The 15,879-nt window shown below is 44.6% G+C and overlaps 1 protein-coding gene across 3 annotated transcripts in view; it reads right to left on the bottom strand.

The window, feature by feature from the left end:
• Positions 1 to 15,879, bottom strand: part of PTPN2 (protein tyrosine phosphatase non-receptor type 2) — a 51,144-nt gene that overhangs the window by 34,295 nt on the left and 970 nt on the right. For all 3 annotated transcript variants that reach the window (XM_074352331.1, XM_074352332.1, XM_074352333.1), the window contains exon 2: positions 1,036 to 1,126. In XM_074352331.1, coding sequence (XP_074208432.1) covers positions 1,036 to 1,126 — 91 coding nt within the window. The remainder of the gene's footprint in view (positions 1 to 1,035; positions 1,127 to 15,879) is intronic.

Here is a 15,879-nt window from a genome sequence, read left to right as displayed (position 1 = left end):
GAGAATCTTCTTGTGCTGTAGCAGTGAGGAACCATGGTCTATCTAACCTGCCACACAACCGGAATCAGAAGTCCACGAGCTGCTATAAACACTGACAGATGAACCTTGAGGACATCATGATACGTGAAACAGGCCTGTCACAAGATGACACTCACTGGATGACCCATTTACTCAGAAAGCACTCAAACTCTAAGAAACAAAAGTAGACATGATGACTGCTGGGGGATCGGGGGTGGGGAGCAGTTCTGGCTGTTCCAATCGTACAACAACATACAAAGAGTTGACGACACTGTGATGTACACCTAAGAATTGTTAAAGGGGTAAATTTATGGTGTGTGTTTTCACCACAAAAACCAACAGCAAACAAAAAACCCTACTCTTTCATGGCCAGCGAAAAGAGAAGGCTGGGATCTCCTTTTAGGTCAAATAATAAGCTGGGATTTCTATGTGCAAAGCGAACAGTAAGGAGGGTTTCGAAACCTGGCAGCAGTCTCTCGTCGTATAAAAATAACTCTCCAAGGGCCTACGACCAGCAAGCCCTCTTTTCTCAAGCAGCCACCTCCTGGCCCTTCTCTTCCACAACCACCTCGCGGGGAACGGAGACCGACCGGGCATCATCAGTCACATCAGTTATAGGAGGACTGCAGACCTCCTCAAGTTCTGCCTGCTTCAGAGCATCCCTCTGAAAATGTCTCACGCTCACACCTCCAAACGCACTTTCTATATGTCGGTCTAAGGATTTGTGCCAAGCTGAGTATCTAAGAATCATGTAAGGAGATTATGTGAAAATACATTTCCAGACTTAATCTAGGAAGATCTGGGACTCTGAATTCAAAAGAAAAACGCCATCCCTAACGATGGCTGTGCTCAAGGACGAAATAATCAGCAGCAATCATCCTTCCTTCCACTATTCCACGCCTTGGAATTTTTGTTTACAGAACATGTACTATGTTAACAGGAAGAAAATCACCATTCTTCTCAAGCCTGACCCCGAACCTTTTCCACCGCACCCCATGCACACACCCCAGCACTTACATGGGCTCACGTCTCTGTATCTGTTCCGATTTCTGTTCTCCGGGAGCTTGGCCACTCTGTGAGGGTAGTCACGGGACTCACTGCGAATTTCCTTAAAATAACAAGAACGCATTTTAATATTTCTCTTAACTTTCTTATGGCAAAGCAGACACTCCCCCAGCCAGAATAAAGTAATTCCTACTAAGCACAGGTGCTGCGCCAAGGCCCACGCAAAGCACACCACCTACACGATCTCATTCGACTCTCACAGCTCCAACAGGAACTCACACAGGAGGGTGACGAGCTACCAAAGGCCGCCGAGCTGCAAGCGTGCGACCCAGGGCTGCACCAGGGTCCTTCAAGCACGGGAGGCTCGGCTCCCGCAGGTGCACCAACACGGGACACGCGTCACCTTCTGTGACAACCACTGCAGCATCGTACTCAGATCTCTGACTAAACTCTTAATAACACCTGCCTATACTGTGGAGTCTCTATCCTAAATTTTTAATCTACTTCTTTAATTTCATGCCATATAACTGAGACTTTATTTTGAGCCCCAAAATAGTCTCAAATTTCTGGAGCCACAAACACTCATCCTGGGGCCCTGTGGTTCTCGGTACTCCACCGGGGCACAGTCCTGTGAGGGCACACCTGCACGAGGCGTCCAGCTACCTGGTGTCCTCACCGTGACCAGCTTTTTCTCCCAAATGGAACATTATTAAACCCAGGTAAAATGTTTAAAACTTACTGATTTTTATATGGTTTTCACTCAAAAAAGGTAGGAATAATTAGCTCACTAGTTTTTTATTCCTTAGTGGCAATGAACCAAAACATAGGCAACTCCTGTACCAGAGGTCTTTCACAGAATTATTTATACAGTTGAAAGGCTAGCAAATAACCTCAACGTCCAGAGACTGGGGAAAGGCTGGTTGAAGAAATCATGGCGCATCCAACTGAATACTGTGCAGCCATTACTGCCAGGCACTCGCGTCAGCTGGAGCATCAAGCCACACAGTCCCCAGGAATGACAGCACACGACACAAAGGCGTACCACGCAGGAGACGGGACCGCTGTGCTACTTGGGAGGAAAGCCGCGTCGCCCCTCAGCCGCATTTGACATTTACAGACGTGTGTGAGATGGCTGTGTTGAGGCTGCCATCACCTCCTTCCCCAAAGGATCTGGAAAGGATCTGAGACAAATCTCGTTTGTTCTCCCCTGAGGAACACTTGTCTGGTTTTTTCTTTGCCCTGCATACTCAGAAAACTCCTCAGGACGCACCGAGGTGCAGATGCTTTCGGAAGGCACTCCCGAGAGACTGATCTCTCTTCAGCTCAGTGACGTTCTCCCGCTCTCTCTTCAGCTGCCGCTGCATCCCAGTCCCCCCGTGACCTCTTTCAGGAAGCCCTATCACAGACGTGAGACCTCCCTGTGTTTAAAACGTGCTCTCATAATACGCATTTCTCAAATCTTTTTCCTGAACGCTCAGAGGTTTTCCCCAGGATAACCTGGTATTCTGCAGTATCTCTTCTGCTAGTGAGTCCTGAATTTTTTAACAGTTCTGTTTATAACTCCCAGAACTCTTTCCTGGTCTCAGTTTATTTTTACCATCTGCTTTTGTCATTTTGGGAATCTGAAGTCCACTTTTCTCTCTTTCCTGTCCTACCTCACGTGCTCTGAATGATGCAGTCTCACTGTCTTGAAGTGCTGATTTTTCCCTAGGCCTCACGTTTGTTTGCTCACCTTTACAGAAAGGAAGTGCAGGCAGCAGCCCTTACTGACTTTTTTGGACACCCCACCATGACTACCCAAACCCCCTACGTCTCAAATATGTGGGTGGGACCCTTCTCTAGTGTCAGAGGATAACGTGGATTTTTTCATATCACTGTGTTTGGTCATTTCAGTGATAAACAAGAACAACACCAAAAACCTTCTCCTGTATGGGATTAAAGACCTAAAAAACTACATCTGCTTCTCATCTCCTATCACTTTTCTTGTTGCCAATTTTTACTACTGTTTGCATGACTGTGTCTGACAACTGTCTTTTTGAAATTAGACCTTAAGACTTCCCTTGGGACTATGGGGCCAGTCTAGTAAGTGCCATAAAAAAAAGTATGCTCACATTTCAAGTCAACACAGGAGGAGGATTTCTTCCTGCCTGCGGGCGTGACCAGCAGAGCGCATGAACAGACCTGAAGGGTGAGCAGGAGGATGCCACGTCACGGAGGGAAAGATGGCTCCAAGCAGAGGTCAAACAGCTGTGCAAAGTCACAGAGATGTGAATGTGCATAACAAACAAAGAACGGCTGACTGGCGTCTTGCAAGAAGTATAAGCAACGCGTGGTGCACAAGAGAGAAATGCAAACAATGAGGACAAACTGGTGGAGAGAGACCAGACAGTGCAGGCGTCTGTTCACGCTTCATCCGCACGACAGACACAGGGATTCTGCAAACAGAAAGAAGGCGTTGCAAATGGGGGGGGGGGGGTGGATTCCTCTACAAACTGTATGATAAATGCACACAGTCATTTAGAAAAAAAAATTAACTGGTCAGGAACACGACAAGGCTTCCCACCTTCACCACTTCTGTTCAGCACAGCGCTGGGCGTCCAGCCACAGCAATCCGGCAAAAAGGGCAGTAACGAGCAGCCAAGCTGGAAAGAAAGTCACTAAACTCTCCCTGTCCCAAATGCTGTGCTCCTACATGTAGAAAACCCAAGAGAACCCACAAAAAACCCTGTTAAGAGCCAATAAACAAATTCAGCAAAGTTGCAAAACCCAAAACCAACACACAAAAATCAGCTGTGTTTCTAAACACCAGCAACAAACAATCCAAAAAAACTAAGGAAACAATCCCATTTACAATAGAATAAAAAAGAATTAAATACTTAAGAATACACTTAACCAAAAAGGTGAAAGACTTGTACTCTAAAAACTACAAAACATTGCTGCAAGAAATAAGACAACCAAAATAAAAAGATATCCTGTGTTCACGGAAAACTTAATGTTAAGACGACAAAACTACAAAGCGATGTACTGTCAATGTAGTCCCTACCAAAATCCCAATGACAAGTTTGCAGAAATGGAAAAGCTCATCCCAAAATTCGTATCAAAAGTCAGAGGACCCTGAGTAGCCAAAGATATTGAGAAAGAATAACAAAGTTGGAGGACTCACATTTTCCTATTACAAAACTGCAAAGATACAGTAATGAAACCAGTGTGGTGTGGCAGAGAGACACACATCAACAGCACAGAGTTCAGAAATAAACCTTCAGGTCTGTGGTCAAATAATTTTTGACAAGGGCACCAAGACCACCCAAAATAGAAGGGACTCTTTTCAATAAACAGTGTTGGAAAAACTGGATATCCACAAGCGAAAGAATAAAGTTGGACTTTTACCATATACCATACACAAAAATTAACTAAAAATGGATAAAAACCGAAGTGTATGAGCTAAAACTATTTTTTTTAAATCTCTCAAAAGAAAACACAAGGATTGAAAATCTTCATGATCTTAAAATCTGGCAATGGTTTCTTAAATTACGACACCAAGAACACAGGCAACAAAAGAAAAACATGTAAACTGGACTTCATCAAAATTAAAAACCTGTGTATCAAATGACACTAAAGAGTGAAAAGTAAACCTACAGTTTGGGAGGAAATATTTGCATTTCACTTATGTGAGGAGGTATTAATAACCAGAATGTATACAGAACTCCTACAATTCAACAACAAAAGGACAATTAAAAAATAGGCAAAGACACTGATTAGAACAGCCAAAACCTGAAACGCTGACACCACCAAATGACACCAAGGCTGTGGAGCAGCAAGAACTCTCATCACTGCCGGGAAAGCAACACGTGCAGCCACTTGGGAGACAGTGTGGTGGTTCACAGATCAAAGCAGACTCTTACCTTGGTATTCACCCAAAGGAGGGGAAAACTCATGTCCACACAAAAACCTGCACAGGGATGTGTACAGCAGCTTTATTCGTAATTGCCACATCTTGGAGGCCACCTTTGTCCATCAGAGGGTGAGTGGATACACAGACTGTGACACATCCAGACAGTGGAAGGGCACCCAGTGCGCAAAGGACATGAGCTATGAAGCCATGGAAAGACACGGAAGAACTTTATTTTTTAAATTTTTTTTGCCTTTCTCATGCAGTTTATTGATCACTGTACTGAAAGTGACAAACACAGTGGCTGTCTGGGAAGAAAATGGTTGTAAGCGTATCCGTCACTGACCCTGGAGATGGGGGGGCCAACCGGGAGCTGCACTCACTGTCGCTGCAGAGCATCACGCGGGAGGGTCATCCTGCACATCGCTCGCATTTCTGGAGGCTGGAAGGCCACACTGAAGGTGTCCCAGGGTCACTGCGATCCAAAGCCCACAGGGAAGGAGCTTTCCTTGCCTCTTCCAGCTTCTGGTGTTGCTGCAATCCTTGGCTCGTAGACGCATCATTAATCTCTGAGTCTGTCATCACATGGCCTTCTCTCCATGTGTCTCTTCTTTTTTTTTTAGGATCAGAGATTTTTATTTTAACCATATACATTGTTCTAATGGGATTTGACCTGCATTTTACTTTATTTTATTAAACATTTTTTATTGAGTTATAGTCATTTTACAATGTTGTATCAATTTCCAGTGCAGAGCACAATTTTTCAGTTATACATGAACAGACATATATTCATTGTCACATTTTTTTTCGCTGTGAGCTACCACAAGATCTTGTATATATTTCCCTGTGCTATACCGTATAACCTCATTTATGTATTCTACATATGCCGGTCAGTATCTACAAATTTTGAACTCCCAGTCTGTCCCTTCCCACCCCCACCCCCACCCCTGGCAACCACAAGTTTGTCTTCTATGTCTATGAGTCAGTCTCTGTTTTGTATTTACGTTCTTTTTTTTTTTTTTGGAAGAACTTTAAACTACAGCACACAGTGAGAGAAGCCAGCCTGAAAAGGCTACACACATATGATTCCAACTCCATGGAATTCTGGAAAAGGCACAACTATGGAGACAGTAAAGATCGGTGGTTGTCGGGGGAGGGAGGGAAGAAAAGGCAGGGCACAGGTGAATTTTCTGGCAGGGAAAATACGCTGCATGATGCCATATGACGGATCCATGTGCCCAAACCCACAGAAGGTACACCGCCGAGAGTGAACCTTAAAGCAAACTACAGATGTTGGTGATTAGTATGTGTCAATGAAGGTTCACAGACTAGATCAAATGTCCCACCTGGTGAGGATGCTGTGCACGTGTGGGGCAGGGGGTACACAGGAAAGCTCTGTATCTTCCTCTCAGCTTTACTGTGAATCGAAAACTGCTCTAAAAATAAAGTCTTAATTTTAAAAAAATAATGAAGGGCAAAAAACTTCAATAGGCATTTCTCCAAAGATACACAAATGGTCAGTGAACACATGAAAAAGATGCTCAACACCTAATTATAAGGGAAATGCCAGTCTAAGCCACAACGACATAACTACCACGCATGACCACACTTTAAAAACTGGAAAATAACAAGTGTTAGAGAGGCTACGAAGAAACCAGAACCCTGGAGCACCGCTGGTGGAAATCTGAACTGCTGCAGCCTCTGTGGAAAACAGTGCAGCAATTCCTCAAAAGCTAAACACAGAACCACCGTACTATCCAGCAATTCCACTTCCAGGTCCAAACCAGAAGAATTAAAAACAGGAACTTCAATGGATATCTGCACACCAATGTCACAGCAGCATTAATTATTCACTATAATCAAAAGGTGAAAAAATCCAAATGTCCATTAACAGACAGACAAACAAAATGTGGTACATCCACACAAAAAGACACCAGTCAGCCACGCAAAGAAAGGAAGGGTGTTGGTCCAGGCTACAACATGGCTCAGCAAGTCCCTCTCGACACAAAGGACAGACACTGTATGACCACTTTATCAGGTACCTAGGGCAGGCAACTTCGCAGAGACAGAAAGTGGAGTGGAGGTTACCAGGGGCTGCGGGAGGCGGGAAGAGGGAGTCATTACTTAATGGGGACAGAGTTTCTATTTGGGGTACTGAAAGCGTTTTGGAAACAGTGGTGATGGTTGCACAACATTGTACATGGAGTAAATGACATTGACTTGTGTACTTAAAAATGGTTAAAATGAAAATTGTTACATATATTGTATTAGAAAAAAATTTTAATTGGATGGCTACCTCATTCTCATACCAAAAATTAAGTCCTGGTTGAGCAATGATTTAAACATAAATTTAACCATAATATTTTACTGAAAAACACTGGAAAAATTTTTTGTAATCATAGAATAAAGTAGGCCTCTATAAGCCACCACGGCACGAAAGCCTAGAAAAGGATGATAAATCTGATTTCATAAAAATTTAACTCTTCTACATGAAAAAATATAAACAAGGTCAAAGATAATCAAAAAGTTGAAAAATATCTGTATTGTGTGACAAAGGCTTAACTTCCTTAATATGTAAGGAGCTCTTACATGAGAAAGAGGAAGGAAATGCAAACGGCTTTTCAAAAGTAAAAGTTGTTCAGCTTCATTCATAGTAAGAAAATTGTAACATACAGCAAAGGTAAGACCATTTTCCACCCGGCACACAACGATCAGAGCACTGAGGAGCGGAAGGGACAGGGGCACCGTCTCACGCTGCCGACGACCTCTCTGCAAGGGTACTCACTGCTGCACTGTTCACAGCAGCTGAAGACCAGAAACGAGCCACACGGCCTTTGTAGACGGGCAGTTGAACAATAAACACCACGCAACAGTTCAAATGAACACACGAGGCCTGCATGCAAGGGTTTCCGTTACATACTAAGTAAAAATAACTGTGATATATTGGCTTCATAGGGCTGGGGAGAGTGTGGGACAGATGGTGGGGGGCAGCAGGGGAGACTCGCACGTGGCTGAGGTCCAGGCCTCTGAGAAGGAACACGGGAAGCCAGCGCAGTGAGCACCTACAGAAAAGGACTTACACAGCCTTGCACTATTTTAACTTCTGCAGTGTTCACGTGCTCCTAACCAAGGCATGAACTTACTTATTTATTAAGACACAAGCTCTAAAATTAAGTCTGGGATTCCTATCTGGATCTACTACTTAACTGCAGCATAAATTCGGAAAAACTCAGTGTTTTCTCCTTTGTAGCCACCCCCGCTGATCCACAAGAAGTTACACTGCACACGCCTGATGCAAAGTAGGAGCTCAGTCAAGATAAGCGATTTTATTCTTACCAAGTTTTTTTCTCAAAGAGGAGAACCTCTCAAAAAAAAGTGTGACGCAGAGCAGAACTTACTCCACCAGGAATTCTCTCTCCGCAATCCGTCACAGTCACATTAGGGCCAAGACCGAGTCTGGACACTCTGACGCAGCGCGCGTAGGCGCACAAGGCAGCTAGCTTCCTTCCCACTGTGCTGCACCCGTCCAGGGGTCTTCACACAGACTACACGCACAGACGTCTGACTAATAAAAGCCAATGTCCTATAATTCATCATATAATTCCAGATTCACTCAGGGACCTTAAGTATAAACAAAGAAATTTCAATATTTCTTCTGTAAGTAGAAACTCTACCGATTTGGGATCCTACATTTTTCTTATAAAATTAACAGATGACTCTTCCAGTTTCCTGAATTCTTATTTGCTATTCCATCGTAACAGTTCAAGGCAGAATATTCTACAGTACGAGGATATAAAGTTTTCCATGCACTATATAGAACACAGCTATGTACCAAGTACTAAAATATTATTTAATATTATATAATAATAAAGCATTATAACTATTTCACCCCGACAATGATGGAGATTAAGTTACAGCAATAGACATACAAAAAATAAAAACTTTGAGATTTGAAATGTGAATCTACGTTTTATAATTTCACTGCTTGACACATAAATCCATCCCCATCGTCTGGGAGGAACTGCAGTTGTCCTAAGGGCCCAGCCTTGACTCCCTCTGGGAGCCAGGCAACCTTACCCCAATCCACCTCAAGAATTCCTGGAAGCAGAGTGAGTAAACTCTCAAGAGGAACCGATAGCTTTCAGAGAACAAACCTGTTGGAATACAGTGAAAGAAGAAACACAGTAATTCAGGGCGTGATTTTCTCTAGGGGAATGAAGGAAGTCTAACACAACGTTACCAGTGATAATGACACGACACGAGCCACACAAAGCTGACAAAGAGCACACGAAATAAGAGCCCTCGGCCGCGACGGCCGCGAAAGGAGTAAGAGCCTCCCAACCAGCCTCCCAAACTGAAAACGATGCCAGGAACCCACAGACAAAAGTATCTCACCTTACACCAGTTCCTCGACCAGGACTTCTTTCCTGGAGGTCATCAACCCCAACACTCCTCGGGGTGCCTGCGACAGCCCTGAAACCACATGCTAAATTTGGGGAGATTTCACGTATGTGGACATTTCTTCCACTCACAGGTTTCACCTTAAAGGTGTCTGGCGGTGTCCGTGATCTTTACAAGCAAGGGTTTCACTGTCAAGCCAAAACAGCCTCCTGAAACACTACCACTGCACCATAAACAGAACGTTGAACTAGCACTGCATCCAGCACATCTCAAGCAGCACTACATTCATTTTTAACAGCTGTTTCAGACAACAGCCCAGCTCGGTGGAACATCGTTCCAATTAAGAACGTCACAGGAAAGCTTACTATTCCACTCAGGACAGAGTCAGAATTTATATTCTTTACCATCAGCCTGCTGAACTGCATCTGTTCCTCAGTTATCAGCGGCTATATTTTAAATTTACATGCTCAACTGACTCAGTATATGGCTCAACTGACTCAACACTGTCCAAAGTAATGGAGGGCATTGTCAAAAGTTCTGACTCACTAGTTGGTTTAAATCTTCTCTGGCCCTAACAGCTTACCAATAAGAAGCAACAATGTCAATGGCACAACTGACCAGGAACAGAGCAGAGAGAATCTGGAGGAGAGTTTCCAGGAGAAACAAATCATACATACGCTTATTTGAGAAAGTGAAGAGCACATTTATGTTAATTTTAGTTTTGCATTCCTAGATCTTATCTGCCCACATCTCTGGTTTACTCTCCGGAAGAGTGAACCGAGAAAGAAAACGAAGAGACGAGGCAGGGAGTTGGGAGTTGGGAGTTGGGACGGCGGAGACCTCGAGAGCTCTGACAGCGCTCCATCTCAGAGCCGGGAATGTTTACAGGCAGTAATGATCTGGGAGAAGCCAAAAAGGGCCGTCAGAGATTCTGGTTAAAAATCAATAAACTGAACAAGAGGGAAGATAGAAGGCTAGGGGCCAAATGCAACTATCTGTAATTCCATAATTATAGGTATCGGTAACCTAGAACACAGCATTAGTTCTAGCTACACATTCTTTATGAAGCATTATTCCCAAGGCTGCTTTCCCTTAAAGCAGTGGTCCTTACCTTTGGAGGAGTCACAGAGACCTATTTAAGAATCTAACCAACACAAAAGTAAAGTCAAAATGGATCAAAGACCTAAGCATAAGACAAGACACAATAAACCTCCTAGAAAAAAACATAGGCAAAACATTATCTGACATACATCTCAAAAATGTTCTCCTAGGGCAGTCTACCCAAGCAATAGAAATAAAAGCAAGAATAAACAAATGGGACCTAATTAAACTTACAAGCTTCTGCACAGCAAAGGAAACCATAAACAAAACAAAATGACAACCTACGAAATGTGAGAAAATTTTTGCAAAAGATGAAACTGACAAAGGCTTGATCTCCAGAATATATAAGCAGCTCACACGACTTAATAAGAAAAAAACAAACAACCCAATCCAAAAATGGGCAGAAGACCTAAACAAGCAATTCTCCAAGGAAGACATACAAATGATCAATAGGCACATGAAAAAATGCTCAATATCACTAATTATCAGAGAAATGCAAATCAAAACTATAATGAGGTATCACCTCACATCAGTCAGAATGGCCATCATTCAAAAGTCCACAAATGACAAGAGGCTGTGGAGAAAAGGGAACCCTCCTACACTGCTGGTGGGAATGCAGTTTGGTGCAGCCACTGTGGAAAACAGCATGGAGATGCCTCAAAAGACTAGGAATAGACTTACCATATGACCCAGGAATCCCGCTCCTGGGCATATATCCAGAAGGAACCATAATTCAAAAAGACACCTGCACCCCAATGTTCACAGCAGCACTATTTACAATAGCCAAGACATGGAAACAGCCTAAATGTCCATCAACAGATGACTGGATAAAGAAGTGGTATATTTATACAGTGGAATACTATTCAGCCAAAAAAAATGACAACATGGATGCCCCTGGAGAATGTCATTCTAAGTGAAGTAAGCCAGAAAGGGAAAGAAAAATACCATGTGAGATCGCTCATATGTGGAATCTAAAAAAAAAAAAGAAAGAAAATAAAAGAAAAAGACAAATGAACATCAATACAAAACAGAAAAAGACTCACAGACAGAATACAAACTTGTGGTTGCCGGGGGGGTGGGGGTGGGAAGGGACAGACTGGGAGTTTGAAACTTGTAGATACTGACAGGCATATGTAGAATAGATAAGCAAGATTATACTGTATAGCACAGGGAAATATATACAAGATCTTGTGGCACCTCACGGTGAAAAAGAATGTGACAGTGAAATATATGTATGTTCATGTATAACTGAAAAATTGTGCTCCACACTGGAATTTGACACAACATTGTCAAATTGTAAACTGACTATAATCCAATTAAAAAAAAAAAAAGAATCTAACCAAAGCTATGGAATCATGAAGAAACTACACCCCCTGAGGCTTACACACAATCTCGCAGTTGCAGGGGACTTGGAAATAAAACCCCTTTCCAGTCTGATCCATGGATCTCAGATACTGCTGTAAAGGCCTCCAGTTTCCAAACGACCCTACCTATTGTAACACATTCTACTCTCTCCCCGCCGTCAAGAATTTAAACGGTTCCGCCAGTACCACTAATCTCGAGTAGATCCCAAGAAGAAAGCAACACGGGCTGTCACACTGGCAGATGGGGACAGTGCTGCAGTGAGAATCACGAGGACCAGATCTGGGTCCCAGCTGTGTCACTATGGCTATGTAACCTCACGTAAGTCACAGATCCTGTGACAGTGCCTCCTCAGCTGCGAGTGAGGGGCTGGAATCGCCCGTGGTGCCAACACCTTCGGAAGGGAGCAGCGTTCTTTTGTTTAGTGACTACTTACGGAGCACACAATTCTACCCAGGAGCCCGGACACCCCCAGACTGATAAGGTGGGCACAGAGCACATCCAACACGGCACAGACTCCGAGGTGGGAGAAAGCAGGGGATCTCCTAGGAAATTCAAGGAGTTTAATTCGGAAGCTCCGAGCACGGAGATTAAGGGCTGGCAGGAGACTGCAAGGGAAGTGTTTTAGAAACAGGCAGCTTGACCTCCCAATTGGCTGCCCACTGTAAGTACCAGAAGAACAGAGTTCGCCTGACATTTTACTTTTAAAAATTTCTGCCTCATAAATGGTAAAAACGGCTCTTAGTCTGACAATATTTCAACTACAAATTTCTAATAAAGAAAAATGACCACTCGGTAAAGAGTCCCACCGTTCCTAAACTCTGATTAATCAGTCAAATTTGTTCTTAGCCACCACTTACTAGAAACATTACTCCATGACTTAGCTTTGGCCATTTCCCTACAGTTTTACTCTCTTCCGAGAGGCTCACTAAACTCCACTCCTCCCTGCCCTCCTAATGCCCCAGCCTGATTCAGACGGCAATCAGCAGTGACAAAGGCAAGGCAAAAAGCGATCATGAACATTTCTCAAAAAGTCAGCATTAACCTCAGACCACATTAGTGTTATTAGTTTGCCACTCAGACCAAATGAGACTTTCCAGCAATCTCACTTCTGCTGCCTGTGCCTGTTCAAGGCAATTCTTCACCGTGTGCTCCGCATTCCATCAGCTCCCACTTTCCCAGGTTTCTGGCCAACAATCATCCCTTCTAATTCTTCAGCCTCCAACCTGTCTCTTTAGGCGAACCCCCACCAGGCTCCCATCATGTGAACACATCGAGTTACCCTTCTGTGTTAAGAAGTCATCATTCCGCAAACATTTATCAAGTGCCCACTAGGTGCCTGAATCTGCATGAGGCACTGGCACCGCCTGCATGGAGCCTGAAGACATGGGTAAAAGAGAAACCCCAACAGTCTGCTCCAACCTAGGAATTCATTCCCAGAAAACTCATTTTTGAAAGTTATGTTATAAAAGCAGCTATTCAAAGAGGGTAAAAAGGAGCCAGAGTTTCAGACTCAAAATAATACATTCACTCTTCCTGCAAGACTTCCAGTAATACAGTGTAAAGTAAAAATTCTCACACTACTGAGCAAGCCCAACTTTTAATTATAATAGCTTTTGCTCAAGAGTAAAGCCTTTCTTTTCCCAGTCAAATTAGCGCTGCCAAAAAATGCTCTTCTCAACTCTTCTCAAACATTATCATCAGTACCACCCACAGCTGTGATCCACAAAGCAGAAAGCCCACTGAAACTTTTTCTTACTCAAGCAGTGTGGTTTCCTTAGTGCAAACTGTGGTCCCTCAGTCCTCTACCACTGTATTACATCCAACGCCCTGCTTTGAAAGGGGAAGTCAAGGGACACAATGAAAGTAGATGGGGGATCACACCCTGCGGGCGGGGGTGGGGTTGGGAAGCCCTTCCCCCAACCCCCACCCCAGAAAGTGAGACCTCAGGGATGAGTAGGCGGTAGCTAAGTAAAGGGGGAAGAAATGAGGGAAGGCTGTGCTCAGGCAAAGAGAACTATATCTACAAAGACCCTATGGAAGGGCAAACAGCACATTTCAAGGAAGAGAACCAGTGGACAAGAAGGAAGAAAGTCACATGGGGCGGCAGGACACGTGGTCCTGTGAGCCACGGCAGGGCTGTGAAATTTCCCGAGGCGAGCAACGGGAAACCAAGGAGGGTTTCAGTAGGGAAGTCACATACTCAGGCTCCACCTTAGCCACCATCTGCACTCGACCTCCATGCCTCTGGGTTCCACTCAAACTGCTCTCTAAGCCATCCGCTCCTCCTCTAGCTTGATCTTGTCCCCTGCAGCACATACCTGCTGACCACTGGCTCCCTCCACACCCACCATCCCTCCCCACATTCACAGCTACTCCCCTGGCCTTTCTTTCTGCGAGCTCCTCTTTCTCTTGCCCTTAAACACTGCTGTCCGTCAAGATTCTGTCCCTGACTTTCAGCGTTTCCAAACCCTCTACAGTTTCCCTGGTGATCTCATCCGTGTCTAGGACTCCAATACCACCTGTGTGCTCCTAATTTCCAAAATCGTATTTACAGCTCAGACTTCTCTTGAATCCCAAATTTATATATGCAAGCACTTCCCTTCTGATGTCTTACAGACACCCCAAATCAAATTGAACAGTTTCGAAACCAAACACATCTAGCCCTTACCATTTCGGATCAGAACCGCCCATGTATTCTCCCGGCCACTGCCTTATTAGTTCAGGAGCTCAACACGCCTCTGCAGATCCACATCTAAGGACTGCTTCCCTGAGCTACCTGCCTAGTCAGCACCATCCAACCCACGGACAGAATGATCTTGCTAAAAAAGGAAAGACAGTATGATTATGGTACTCCCAAGCTTAGACTTGCACAGTATCCCACCAACCAGCTCAAGTTCCTCAGTCTGATCCACAAGCACCCACAGGCGCTGTCTCCTGGCTGGCCTCCTCTCTCCTGCACCTCACTGCTCACCAGGCACGAGTGCTGCTAGCTCTGCTGGCATCCTCTGCCCTGCACCTCTGTGCACTTTCCTTCCCTGAACACTCTCCTCCCCAGCCCACCTGACCTTCCAGACTTAGGGGAGGCCCTCCCTCCTCCAGAAAGCTGCACGGGGCTCCCAGATGCCCCCTGGGCCTGCGGGGATAAACAGCACCCTGTGATTAAAAGGAGCCTGAGCACTCTTATTTTCATGTTTTCACTACCCCCCCACCCCACCCCCTGCTCAGCTGGACTCTCCAGAGCTGGGACTCAGTCTAGCACTGGCCCACGGTAAGTGAGTTACGAGTGAGTGAAAATACGGAATTGGGAATGAGGCCGTCAAGAGAACACATCCCAGGAGGTGAGCATCCCAGGAGGTGAGCACCCCAGAAGCAGGAACTCATTCTCTGCTGAGTCTCCAAGGCCCAGAGCAGGGCACTCAGCACGCATCTGTAGGATGGCTGAGCGGATATTTAGAGTCAAAGAAAAACACTCAGCTCTCCCCGGACCTGCTTCCCATTTCTTTCTTGGTTTGTGACCTACTTCTACTGTGTGTACTGCATGATTTGTACTTATCAAACTAATGCTCTCCTTCTTCCATTAGGAAAAAACAACAATAGCACTGACCACCCCACTAAGAATTCCGAGGCACGAGTCCATGGAAGGTGGCCTGAACTCCTTGAAGCTGAACGTGAAATTTTCAGTGGATAAAAGTGCATTTTTCTGGTGAAAGGGATTTCAGTATTCATTGAATAATCAACGGTATTAATGATTTAAAAATTAAAATGCTAAGCTAAATTAAGTCGTAGCAATGCACCGTTTTCTTCTCAAATCTGTATTTTGATAGACCATTAGCAACTTGGAGACAGCAGCCTCTGCGAAGTGTAACCCGAGAAGCCACAGCTGGCAGGCTCTCACACAAAGCTTCCTACGAGAATCTGCATTAAAAACGTTCTGTAATTGGAAAAGCCCTTCCGAGCACTCTTTACAGTTAGCACCCTGCTCTCCACTCTGACCTATGTGAATGAGGGTGTCTACTACACTTCCCGCAGACGTGTTCCAACACGTCACACGAGAAACGTAGTGACAAGAGGAACTGTCGCCCAACTCAGTGCAAAGGGGA

Source organism: Camelus bactrianus, chromosome 24 (genome assembly GCF_048773025.1).
Source record: "Camelus bactrianus isolate YW-2024 breed Bactrian camel chromosome 24, ASM4877302v1, whole genome shotgun sequence".
Taxonomy (NCBI): Eukaryota; Metazoa; Chordata; class Mammalia; order Artiodactyla; family Camelidae; genus Camelus; species Camelus bactrianus.
Note: the sequence above shows the minus strand (reverse complement) of the source record. Positions and strands in the feature narration are given on the sequence as shown.